The sequence below is a fragment of the Sinocyclocheilus rhinocerous genome, unplaced genomic scaffold (genome assembly GCF_001515625.1).
Source record: "Sinocyclocheilus rhinocerous isolate Xijiao unplaced genomic scaffold, SAMN03320098_v1.1 scaffold1295, whole genome shotgun sequence".
NCBI lineage: Eukaryota > Metazoa > Chordata > Actinopteri > Cypriniformes > Cyprinidae > Sinocyclocheilus > Sinocyclocheilus rhinocerous.
In genome coordinates, this window is record NW_015660499.1 from 886,827 (window position 1) to 900,291 (window position 13,465).

At 33.8% G+C, this 13,465-nt stretch overlaps 1 protein-coding gene across 1 annotated transcript in view; it reads right to left on the bottom strand.

Moving 5' to 3' along the window:
* LOC107725164 (netrin receptor UNC5C-like) overlaps window positions 1–13,465 on the bottom strand; it is a 165,907-nt gene that overhangs the window by 83,469 nt on the left and 68,973 nt on the right. The window contains exons 3-5 of the mRNA XM_016534336.1: window positions 10,623–10,666; window positions 8,789–8,888; window positions 55–158 (exon numbers count right to left, since the gene is read on the bottom strand). Coding sequence (XP_016389822.1) covers window positions 55–158; window positions 8,789–8,888; window positions 10,623–10,666 — 248 coding nt within the window. The remainder of the gene's footprint in view (window positions 1–54; window positions 159–8,788; window positions 8,889–10,622; window positions 10,667–13,465) is intronic.

Consider the following 13,465-nt stretch of genomic DNA (forward strand, 5'->3'; position numbering starts at 1 on the left):
TGACACACGCAAGCGAGTGTGTGTGTGTGTGTGTGTGTGTGTGTGTGAGAGTACCTCAGCAGGCGGTATGCCCTCGGGTGGGCGGCACTGCAGCAGCACTTCCTGTTCGAGTGACACCTCCTTCCCCAAGGGTTCCTGCTCAAACGTCTTCCTCAAGACTGTGAAGAATGGAGACAAAGACGCGGCTCATTTACTTACACTTCATTAGTCACCTAGAAATAGCACAGAATATTTCTTACATTTCACGTGGTCATTTTATTTAAAAAAACAAACAAAAAAACAATTTATTTCCAGGTTTAAATGGAAAAAATAACAGATGCTCTCTCAGACTTTTGCACTCCACATAATAATAAGTAGCGCAGAATTTATAATCGCACTGGATTTCATCTCATTGTGATGTTTTGTGTGCAGTTGACAGTGTGTGTGATTGGTTTCTTCACACCGGTGAAGAGTACAGCTCACAGGACGTGTGAATGACGCTCATATCTGCCATATTCTCAGGTCAAAGCAAACATTTGTGCTATTCGTTCGCTTTATTATTTCACAATGTTCACGTGTGGGTGTATATATCTATTTTTCCCTGTTGGTTTGTCTGTGTGTGTGTGTGTGTGTGTGTGCGTGTGAGTGTGTGTGTGTGTTTGTGTGTGTGTGTGTGTGTTTGTGTGTGTGTGTGTGTGTGTGTGAGTGGGTGTCTAACACTTGAGGTCTAACTGACAGAAGGCCAGACTCATCTCATCTTCAACACATCCTTCTCACACCTCATGTGTGAACCTGTGAATTGTAAATGCAGAGATGTGTGTGAATAGTTGTGGAGGGGGTGAATATGTGAATCCCAATCCTCTTTCTCTCTGCTGCTTTGTGAGCTTTATGATGAAGAATAGACTTCATATCTGTTCACTACTGACGGGCGACACATACATTGATCATTTATGACGTATGTTGTATTATATTTCATATTATAACGAATAATAATTTGATATTTCCCATAAAATAATAACATTTTACAGTAAATATATATAATAGATATATATGTATATATAATATGTCATAATATGACAAATAAAAATTTAGTGATACATAGTGATAATGATACATTATTTATAAAATATAAAGAATTTAGAAATAAATAAATAAATAAAAGAACATTTTATAATACAATTATTACGGACGGACAAACAGACAGAGCTGGGTACAATACAAATTGTAGTCCATAATTACAGATGACATAAGGAAAACTGTAGTTAGTAACGTTACTCAGTTTGTGACTCTGGAGCACAAAAGTAGTCTTAAGTCGCTGGGGTATATTTGTAGCAATAGCCAAAAATACATTGTATGTGTCAAAATTATAGATTTTTCTTTTATGCCAAAAATCATTAGGATATTAAGTAAAGATCATGTTCCATGAAGATATTTTGTAAATTTCCTACCATAAATATATTAAAACTTAATTTTTGATTAGTAATATGCATTGCTAAGAACTTCATTTGGACAACTTTAAAGGCGATTTTCTCAATATTTAGATTTTTTTTGCACCCTCAGATTCCAGATTTTCAAATAGTTGTATCTCGGCCAAATATTGTCCTATCCTAACAAACCTTATTTATTCAGCTTTCAGATGATGTATAAATCTCAATTTCGTAAAATTTACCCTTATGACTGGTTTTGTGGTCCAGGGTCACATTTTAGGTAGATTACTTTTTCTAACTTTTTCTAACTAGATCTAACTTGTTTTACACTTGCCATTAAACGTACAATTTTTATATCACAAAACATCATAAAATACATAAAATATTACATTAAACAAGGGTTTCCCAAACTGGGCTTAGTGTAAGAACTGCAGTGGGTTTGCTAATAATTAATGAAATCATAAAAATTAAAAATAAATTATTTAAACATTTGAACACTTAAAATAAAAATATGTATTACCTGCACATCAATGTGACCATTAACAGACACCAGAGAACTTCAAACATGCGAATGTGTTGTTAAATTATCTAAATATTAACTTCCTTCCAATTAAATATTTCATCTCAAAGGGGTTTGGCTGACAAATCATTTGGAAATCCCTGCATTAATGGAACAAACATTAATAAACATGAAAATAACAATGACATTACATGCCCAAAGTCTTCCTTTTCATCCAAATCCAGAAGCATTTGCAAATGTATTTACAATGGCATTTACATGATCCGATATTTCGAATATAGTCAAAGCTAAATGATATGACACTAGGATTTTTAGAAAAGAAAATATAAAAGAGAAAAAAAAAGAATTAGGGAGAATCAATAAATTATTAATGATTTACTGCCATTGTGTGAATATGTAATCATGTAATGCATAAAAAGTAACTGTAATCTGATTATGATCAAATGTAATATACTCTAATTAGTATACAAGTACTTGGTTTTTGGAATCTGATTATGCAATCCAGATTACATTTAATCATGCAGTTACTACCAGCTCTGCAGACAGATTTCAACTAGCGATCGGTTCAGTAAATTCTGATTCAATGATACGTTTGCCTCAACACTCCAAAATTGTTGGGGTCATTCATTAACAAATTCATGTGTTCTGTCCCGCCAATGCATAATTTGGTTGATTGAAAATGATTAAAAATGATCAAATTGCCTGCAGTTGAATGGATGATTCCCCTGAGCGGTTTCACTCGTCAAAACATTGTAAAAAAATATTGAGATCAAAAAACTTATTTTTCTTTAAAATCTATTTCACCCTGAACCTTCAATTGTCTGCGCTGTGATTTCTCCATTCAACTGCACATAAAACACACACGCGCATAAGGAAAATATCTTCAGCCTGTCAAGCTTTTTACTTCTCTGCTCATTCACACACACACACACACACACACACACACCGTGCAAGTCTGTTTTCCTTCACATTACTGATGGAGGTAATAGGCAAATAAATCACGTCTCAGAGGAGGTGTGTGTCCGACTGTGTGAGTGTGTAATGCATTCAACTCATAGTTTTAGTGCTCTACATTGCTACAGCAACAAATCTTAAACAGCATTAATATCCCAAACAGAGCTGAAGCCACACACACACACACACACACACACACGCACACACACGCACACACACGCACGCACGCACGCACAGCACACACACACACCTGTATATCAGCACTCCTATTTCATTCATAATTATAATGTCTGGACTTCAGCAACGAACTGACCACAGTCCCTCAACTCATCACATATAATGTTAAGTGCTATTTAAAGTCACTAAACTAATCCAATATAACATCTATCACAATACACTCTTCCTAAACTGACAATAAATAAGATTAACTAATCATATATAGTATTTAGCACTAAACACAATGCCTAAACTAATAATATATTTAATATATTTAAGGTAAGTCACTAATCTAATACAATCAAAGTCACTAATATAACATCTAATATAAAATATTTAGCCACTAATCAAATATAACATCCATTCCTATATACCAAGACTCTAAACTAATTTTTAGGTTACTAAAATAATGAAATAACATGTATTGTTGTTTATTTAACTACACACAGTGCCTAAACTAATAATATATCAATACAATATTTAAGTCCACTAACTAATCAAATATAACATTTACATCACTACTGTATACACAGTCCATAAACTAATAATATATAATATATTTAAAGTCACTAAACTAATCAAATATAGCATATCAGTATATACCAATAATATATAAGCAATAATATATAAAATAAAAAAACAATTAAAGTCATATTCAGCTCCTAAACTAATACCATATCAAATATAACATTGTTCACATCACTACACTAATCAAATATAACACTTATCACTATATACAGACCTAAAACTAATAAAATATAATAGAATTTAGTCACTAATCAAATAAAACATATATACTGTCACCAGTGTTGGGTGTAACGAGTTACTAAGTACTGTAATTAAATTACTTATCCACTGAAAAAGTAAAGTAAGGGATTACTGTTTTTAGGTAATTTAATTACAGTTACTTATAAAGTACTTGCGTTACATACTGTAAATAATTTCAAGTTCTAAAATCAATATTGAATTTGAAATCTAAATTTACAGTCTAAAGATAAAATTGAATGCAGCGTCTTTAACCCTCTGCGCGCCGGCGCGTTCACTTTCAGTTTTTCCTGATTCACAGAGAAACCTTAAATACTCAGATAAGACTAAAATCAATCGAATCTAAAAAAGGGCCTACTTTTATTTGTGTACACTGACAATAACAACAAAACATTGTGCTTTTGTAAAATAAACTAAACAAACAACTTTCTACGCATCACAAACTCAGCGAATACTTGACACGGAGACATGAGAAATATGTCTATAGAAAGCTTGAAGTGTCTACTTTTAAATGAACGAATTCAAATCGAAAACTAATATTATCTGATTATGTAATCCGTATGAAACTAAAGCGAGGTACAGTCTTTCCCGTATCTGAAAGCTTGAAGTGTCTACTTTTAAATGAACGAATTCAAATCGAAAACGAATATTCTCTGATTAGGTAATCAGAATCAGAATCAGAATCAGCTTTATTTATATAAGGAATTTGTTGTGCTTTTTAAGAAGCTCTTGGTACATACATGCATACATACATACATACATATATAAATACATATCTGACATGAGAACAGAAACATTTAAATAAGACTTAACAATAAATAATAGTGTATGAATCTGGAACAGAAGATTTATGTACAGATTTATGCATTATTTACTCTATATATACAGCTGTGTAACGAATCAGCTCATGGGAAATATGAATAATTAATCATAACTAGTTATAATTAATTATGAATATTTTAGATCCGCTGTAGATATTTACTTGACCTCTCAGGGTCAACTGTCTTGTCAATTCTAAGAACGTTAATTTCCTGGTTAAGGGAAATAACTTCCTTACTTCCAGTATATTGCTGTCTCTGGTGGGGCACGTGATGTGCTGTCTATATTTAGGCAGTTCACGGGTGAGATTAGCTTTATTAAAATCTCAGAGAATGATAATGAAAGAGTCCGGATAACACTGCTCTGTGTGTGTAATTTTATCGGCCAACAGTTCTAGCGCCGCGTTCACACGCGCGTCTGGAAGAATGTACGCACTCACCAGAATAAACGAGGAAAACTCCTGTGGGGAATAAACAGGCTTACGGTTAATAAAGAGAGCTTCCAAGTTTGGGCAGCACACCTTCTTTAAAACTGTCACGTCTGTAGCCTTCATTGATATCCGTATGAAACTATAGCGAGGTACAATCTTTCCCGTATATGAAGTTTGAAGTGCCTACTTTTAAATGAATTAATTCAAATCGAAAACAAATATTATCTGATTATGAAACTAAAGCGAGGTACAGTCTTTCCCGTATCTGAAAGCTTGAAGTGCCTACTTTTAAATGAACGAATTCAAATCAAAAACGAATATTCTCTGATTATGTAATCCGTATGAAACTAAAGAAAGGTACAATCTCTCCCATATCTGAAAGCTTGAAGTGCCTACTTTTAAATGAACGAATTCAAATCAAAAACGAATATTCTCTGATTATGTAATCCGTATGAAACTAAAGAAAGGTACAGTCTCTCCCGTATCTGAAAGCTTGAAGTGTCTACTTTTAAATGAACGAATTCAAATCGAAAACGGGTATTCTCTGATTATGTAATCCATATGAAACTAAAGCGAGGTACAGTCTTTCCCATATCTGAGCTCATTATCTGCAGTCACCTGCGCGCAAACGCCCTCACCTAGATACACTGCTATGAGGAATAAGCCAGAATTTACCTCAGAAGAACAGCGCGATCTGACGCGGCTTTATTCAGCGGAGGAGATCATTTCTGTAATTTATTCTTACCTACATTAGTTAACGTGTTATTTTTACATAAACCTGTACAGATTTTACTAGTCGGGCTTTCCCTGAACATTTTGCCAAACTGAAATGCATTGTTTAACTTTTCTTAAGCTTTTTTTGTTATTCAGATATTTTGCAGAGTATTTCTATTTGTTAACCAAAGAAGCTTACATTTTTTTAAATAAAAATTTTTAAGTATTACAGTTGTTTTAAAGCTAAAAGGCTAAACTATTCTATGTTTGACTCAAATTGAAAGAATAAAGAGTTTAATTTCTATTGTCTATGCTTTAAGGTTTATAGGGATTTTAAGATGTAGCCTAATTAGCGATTTGAATAATTAAGTTACTTATTGAGTAACTACATTACTTTTCAGACAGAGTAATTAGTAAAGTAATTTAAATACAATATTGATGATGTAATTAGTAATAGTAATTAATTACTTTTTGAAAGTAACTTACCCAACACTGACTGAGTACCCAAGTCACGAAACTAATAATGTATAAAATAAATATAAATATATTATAAAATGTATAAAATAAATTATGTAATATTATTTAAAGATTATATATATATTAGAGGTGGAACGGTACACAGATGTCACGGTTTGGTACGTACCTCGGTTCGGGGGTCACGGTTCGATACGATTTCGGTACAAAAAAAAAAACTACTATGCTCGGTTTCTTTTCATTTATTTTGGACAATTTTTTCCACCTAGATGTGAAAATACTAAATATTATTGCATTATGTTAAATATATATAATCTGCAGTACATACAGTATATACATACAATGAATACATTCTTGAAATATATTTGATTTAGTTTACAGATAAACAAGGGAAAAAAACAGTGTGACACGTAACGTAGCCTATACATGCTGAGTTTCAGTTCGTTTTTGTGACAGGCTTAATTTGTGTTTTACAGAAAGGAAACTCAAATGGCAGAAAGCGACATCCTATTTGTTTTCTTTATTTTACAAAAGCACAATGTTTTGTTTTCATTGTGAGTGTACACAAATAAAAGCAGACCTTTATACAGTGATGCATTATTAATAAGACAATTAAGTGTTTAAAGTTGATTCCGCTGGTATAAGGAAACAGTTGAAGTGTGAACACACACACACACACACACACACACACACACACACAAAACACATCAGTTCCAGCATTGCTAACTTGACAGCGCAGTTGGTACTTCATCAAAATAAAATACCGCCTCTGTTTCACCATTGGAACTGAAGTACAAAGCCTATAATTTAGCCTATAATAGCCTAATTTAGCATTCAGATACGTTACATCACACATATGGAAATATTATGGAATATTTGGATTTGTGCCAAATGAGAAAGGTAGGATACATGAGCACAAAGCTCCATTTCACAAACAGATGAGTGCACAAGCCTTTAACTCCTTTGCCAGTCTGTGAGAGACGCATTCAGAATCAGCACATGGAACTAAAAATAACTTATCAGCTTACAGTAACTGCAAGCTGTACAGTTTCCATAGAAATAGGTTTTTCTAATAATTCCTAAATATAACATGAATAACATTCTTTCTATAATGTCATAAACATTCCCACACAGACCTGTGCTCACAGCGAACTGTAGCATCTATCACAATCCAAACAAACCTTCAAAAAAGTGTTGTAGTGGTGATCCATATGAGCCCATCACCTCCATCCACACACACACACACACACATACACAGGGCAGCGCTTGCGTGTCAGAAACTCACATGAATTTATTTGGGCACTAAATTTGTGTTCGGCGGTGAATCAGTGAGATAATCTATCATCTTGTTCAATCTTCCTGTCATGTCCGTCTCTCTCTGTGATAGCGGCTGTATGTCTGTGAGTGTGTTTTTGTGCGAGTGTGTGTGCTGGCGTGTGACAGAGAGAGAATTTCTGCCCTGTTCAATCACCCATAAAATAACCCAGCTGAGAGTTCCCACAATGCCCCTCTGCTCACAATAGTATGACTGAATGAGTCAACAAACACACACAAACACCTATGTAAATACATCTACATATCTGGGGACTTTCCATTCAAAATCTGTTGTTTTTAATTTAAGCTAATTACTAATCTGCTCACTCTATCAAACCTGAAACATACAACCATGTTAGATGAATGAAGACTATCTATCTGTCTATCTATCTATCTATCTGTCTGTCTGTCTGTCTGTCTGTCTATCTATCTATCTATGTCTGTTTAACAATCTATATGTCTGTCTATCCATCCATCCACCAATTCCAAAGTCGCATTGATTTATTTAGCTCTGATCCTGAAAGCATCCAGATGAGAGGAAGTTTCTTGTGTTGTACTGCCAGTCGGCTTCAGTCTCCGTGTATCTGTGTCTATCACACACACACGCACACACACACACACACACACACACACACACACTCAGCCCGAGACGACAGAGGGAGAGTGAAGTGCCCTTGGGCCGCACCGATAACCTGCTCCCAACTCGCACACACTCAAGATGAACTGCAGGAAATTAACAAGATTAATACGATCATAAAGCGATGTCCAGACAGTCCCCTGTGTGTGTGTGTGTGTGTTTGTGTGCTCCAGACTGTCTCCTGTCTGCAGACTCTGATCTGCATAAATGCTCCATTACCTTCAGCCAGCTTACAGACTTCCTCACAGACCGTGTGTGTGTGTGTGTGTGTCAATAAACATGAAGCCAACATTCGCTGTTCTTCTGCTGGCGGCTGGTTATCAAACAGAGTTGCATTGCTGCGGGCGCCCCCTACTGGATTGGGGGTGAATTGTCTGTATTCGTTGTAAGGCCTCATGCACCGAACCGAGATGTCCGTACCGTGACGGTCATGAAGCCAAAGTGTCTGTCAGACAGAGAAATCTCCTGCAGTCAGTGCAGACAGAGCAAAGACTCTTCTCTTTAAAGCAGTGTGTGTGTGTGTGTGTGTTTATACTCACATGCGATGCGGACGTGCACCTTGCGGCTCTTGGTGGTTCCTGCGGAGCTCCAGGCGACACATTGGCACCAGTAATCTTCCAAACCAAACAACTCCTCCACCTGCTGCCGGGAGATCTCGATCCATGCTTCCCTCACCACCAAACCTGCACACACACACACACACATGCATCAGACTCTCGGCACAATGTCTGGTCCACACTGATTGACAACACGCAGAATTTTTCAAAAAAAAAGTTTTTTTAATGTAACAAGGCAATCCGCAATTTCTGCATTACAAGTACTTGCAAAGAAAGTGTAGCTGCATGAGTTTTCAAAGAAGTGATCAAAGAATCCTCAGGATGGCCGTGCTTACTTATCTAAAAAATATGCCAAGAATGCTTTCTTTTCATGTTGCTAACTAAACAAGAGACAGGATTTTTGTGTAAACATTCCCGTCTCAAAGCGTTCCTGTAGCTCAATCAGCAGAGTAAGCAATCTCAAGGTCATGGGTTCGAATTGATAAACTGTACATGTTAAATGTGCAAACATCAGCCTTATGCCCAATCCTGCTTCAATAACTGGACATCTCTGAATGAGAGCACATCTTCAAAAGATATTAGACTGCATGCATTAAAAAAAACCTTTTAAATTCATGGTTAAAAACTGGCAGCTGTGGTTGACAGAAATTAAATGGAAAAAATAAAATAAAATAAAACAAATAAATAATAAACAAACAAAAAATAACTTGACAAAATGTAAAAAAAACAAAAAAAAACAAATGTACATTACTGATAGCAAATTGAGAAGAAAAGAATTAAAAAAAAAAAGATTTATTAATGTAAAATGTAATCATATGTGTCATGTATGGACTTCTGGGAATGTTCCTTTACTGTTTTCACCATAAATTGTACAATAATTCATAGTTTTGAATTAAACCATAATTAATACAATAATTAATTGTCTTTGTAGGGTCACAAAAATATTATTTGATATGACTAAATCAACATGCCTACATTAGGTTACAGAGGGGGTTCCTATAAACTGTTTTGTTAGTCAAGCCTCTTTGATATACAATATTTAATATTTTAATAATTTAAAAACACATTCATGGTTCTCTGATGTCTATTAATGTTCGCATTGACATGAAGGTAAACATACAATATTTAATCTAGTTTAATTGTTGTGTGTTTAATTTTTGATTGTTTTTATTTTACATGTATTTATTTATTTATTTTAATTGTACTTTTTTTTTATTAATTAGGTTTTTATTAACTCCCTCTCCCTCATAGTCAGATCATGTAGAAATAATAAATGGTAACAATTTGAATACATAACTGCAAAAAAAAAAAGAAAAAAAAAGTTACTTGAAACAAAATAAACATTAAATGAAATAAAATATAAATCAACAATGAAACTTATTTGATCTAATTTAGTTGCCAAGGCAACATTTCTCATTTTCATTTAGTTTAACTTGAAGTACTAAAATAACTAATATTACATAACACTAATAAATAACAATTAATAAAAACAAAAACGTATAAAATGACAAAAACACAACAAAATCACAAAAATGTAAAAACTAAAATTAAAGTGAAAAGAAAAGGCTTAAATATAAAATAGAATTCAGAATATTAACAAAAACTATAATAGAATATCAGTCATACTAAAATAACGCGTATTCAAGAACATTTCCCTCATATTGTCCAAATCTGTATGACCGTGGAACTCAGGTTGTTGTAAAATGTTCACACGAAATTGCATAAATCAGTCCTGACAAAGCTGTTGACATTTTTGTGTACAAAGTTCCTCAGATGCCCTGTGAACAGCTTGTGAGTCTACAAATCTCTCCTCCACCTGCTGCCGGAAGATCTCGATCCGCGCTTCCCTCACCACTAAACCTGCACACACACACACACACACACACACACACACATACACGCATCAGACTCATGTTGCCAGACGTTTGACTATCGGCACAGCGTCTGGTCCACATTGACTGAAAACAAGCACAGATTTTTGCCGAAACAACTAATTTGATTGCACATTTCAAATGAAATGTTTTTTTATGTAACTAGGCAATCCAATGAAAATATCTGCATTACAAGTATACTTGCAAAGAAAGTGTAGCTGCGTGAGTTTTGTGAGAGTCAGCTGATCAAAGAAGCCTCAGGATGGCTGTGTTTGCCTTTCCTAACATATCTAAAAATATGCCAAGAACGCTTTCTTTTCATGTTGCTAACTAAACAAGAGACAGGATTTTTGTGTAAACATTCCCGTCTCAAAGCGTTCCTCTAGCTCAAACGGCAGAGCTAGCAATCTCAAGGTCATGGGTTCGAATTGATAAACTGTACAGTTTGAATGCAATTTAAGTCAGATAGGATAAAAGTGTGTGTCAAATGCATTAAATGTTAAATGTGCAAACATTTCAGCTTCATGCCCAACCCTGCTTCAATAACTGGACATCTCTGAATGAGAGCATGTCTTCAAAAGATATTAGACTGCATGTAAAAAAAAAAAATATCCTGTAAAATTCATGTTTAAAAAAACTGGCAGCTGTGTGGCTGACAGAAATTAAATAAATAAAAATATAAATAAACAAATAAATAATAAACATAAAAATTTACTTAATGACAAAATGTAACAAAACACCCTAATGTACATTACTGATAGCAAATTGAGAAAAAAAGAAAAAAATATTTAAAGATTTATTTATGTAAAATATAATCATATGTGTCATGTAGGGACTTCTGGGAACGTCCCTTTGCTGTTTAATGTAAAAAAAAAAATTATACCATAAATTATACAATAATTCATAGTTTTGAATTAAACCATAATTAATACCATAATTCATTGTCCTTTGTAGAGTCACAAAAATATTTTTTGATTTGACTAAATCAACATGACTACTTAAGGTTACAGAAGGGGTTCCTATAAACTTTTTTGTCAGCTAAACCTCTTTGATGTACAATATTTAATATCAATAATTTAGAAACACATTCACGTTCGTGGCTCTCTGATGTCCGTTAATGTTCGCATTACATGGAGGTAAATATATACAATATTTCATCTTATTTTGGTGATTATTTTTATTTTGCAATTATTATTTCTTTTAATTTTACATTTTTATGATTTAATTAATTAGACTTTCATTAAATCACAACTCTATCGCTCACAGTCAGATCGGGTTGAAATAAATAAATGGTAACAATTTGAAAATATAATTGCACGTTATGACTTTTCACAATATGCTCATCAGGGTTATTAAATAAACCTAAAACAATTTTAAAAAAAATGTTACTTGAAACAAAATAAACATTCAATTTAAAATTTATTTAAAATTCTAAAATTAAATTAAATTGAGATTAAATATCATTTTATTTCAATTAAATTTAAATTTAAAACTTAAACTTATTTTATGTCAGCTAGTTGCCAAGGCAACATTTCTCATTTTCATTTAGTTTAACCTTAAGTACTAAAAGAGCTAAAAAATTAAAAAAGCATAAAAAATAAAATCGAATTCAAAATATTAAAAAAAACTATAATAGTATATATATGTGATACTAAAATAACACTGGTGCTTATTCAAGAACATTTCCCTCATATTGCCCAAATCTGTATGACCGTGTAACACAGGTTGCTGTAAAATGTTTTGCACAATGTTCACACGAAATTGCATAAATCAGGCCTGCCATTTTGATAGAGCTGTTGACATTTTTGTGTGCAAAGTTTCTCAGATGCCCCGTGAACAGATTCTGAGGCTAGAAATCTCCCACCACGCCACTGCCGATCACACCGATGTCGCATGATACAAGCGAGATGTTTTTATATATATTTTAGTGCTCTGCCAGCAGACAGCACTGCACTTCTGTTGTACATGTATAAATAATGAACCCCTCAATGTCTCCATGAAATATTCCCTGATAGAAATCAATAGTTCACACTTACCCTCTGTGTTTATTTGGTTAGTGCTGTGGGTATTTGTGTTTATGGCAGCATTTGGTGCAGAATGCTGGATGTGAACGGCAGAAACCTGTAGCCTTGAACAGAAGGAGTGAGGTGACAAGACACACACTTACACACATGAATGTTTTAACAAACATCACTCATGGTCAAGCAGATATGAAGGAGACGAGAGCAGGATTCACACAGGATGAGGTGAAGAATACAGTCAAGAATTCAATGCAGTGAGTGAAACAGACACACACACTGCAGTGCTTCTGTGCTGTTTTCCTTAAAAACATCCTTACAAGATACATTTATTTGAGAAGCAAATTTCATAGGATATATATGGAAGCCCGTTTCCGTCACTGAATAAAAAATTAAAAAGGTAATTGCGACTTTTTATCTCACAATTCTGACTTTTTTTCTCATAATTGCGTGATACAAACTCGCAATTGTGAGTTAAAAAGTCATAATTGTGAGATATAAACTCGCAATTCTGACTGTATAACTTGCAATTGTGTTATAAAGTCAGAATTGCGAGAAAAGTCAGAATTACGAGAAAAAAAAGTCAGAATTGCGAGATATAAACTCGCAATTGCGAGAAAAAAAGACAGAATTGCAAGTTATTATCTCGCAATTGTGACTTTATAACTTGCAATTGTGTGTTATAAAGTCAGAATTGCGAGAAAAAAAAGTCAGAATTGCGAGATATAAACTCACAATTGCGAGAAAAAAAGTCAGAATTGCGAGATATA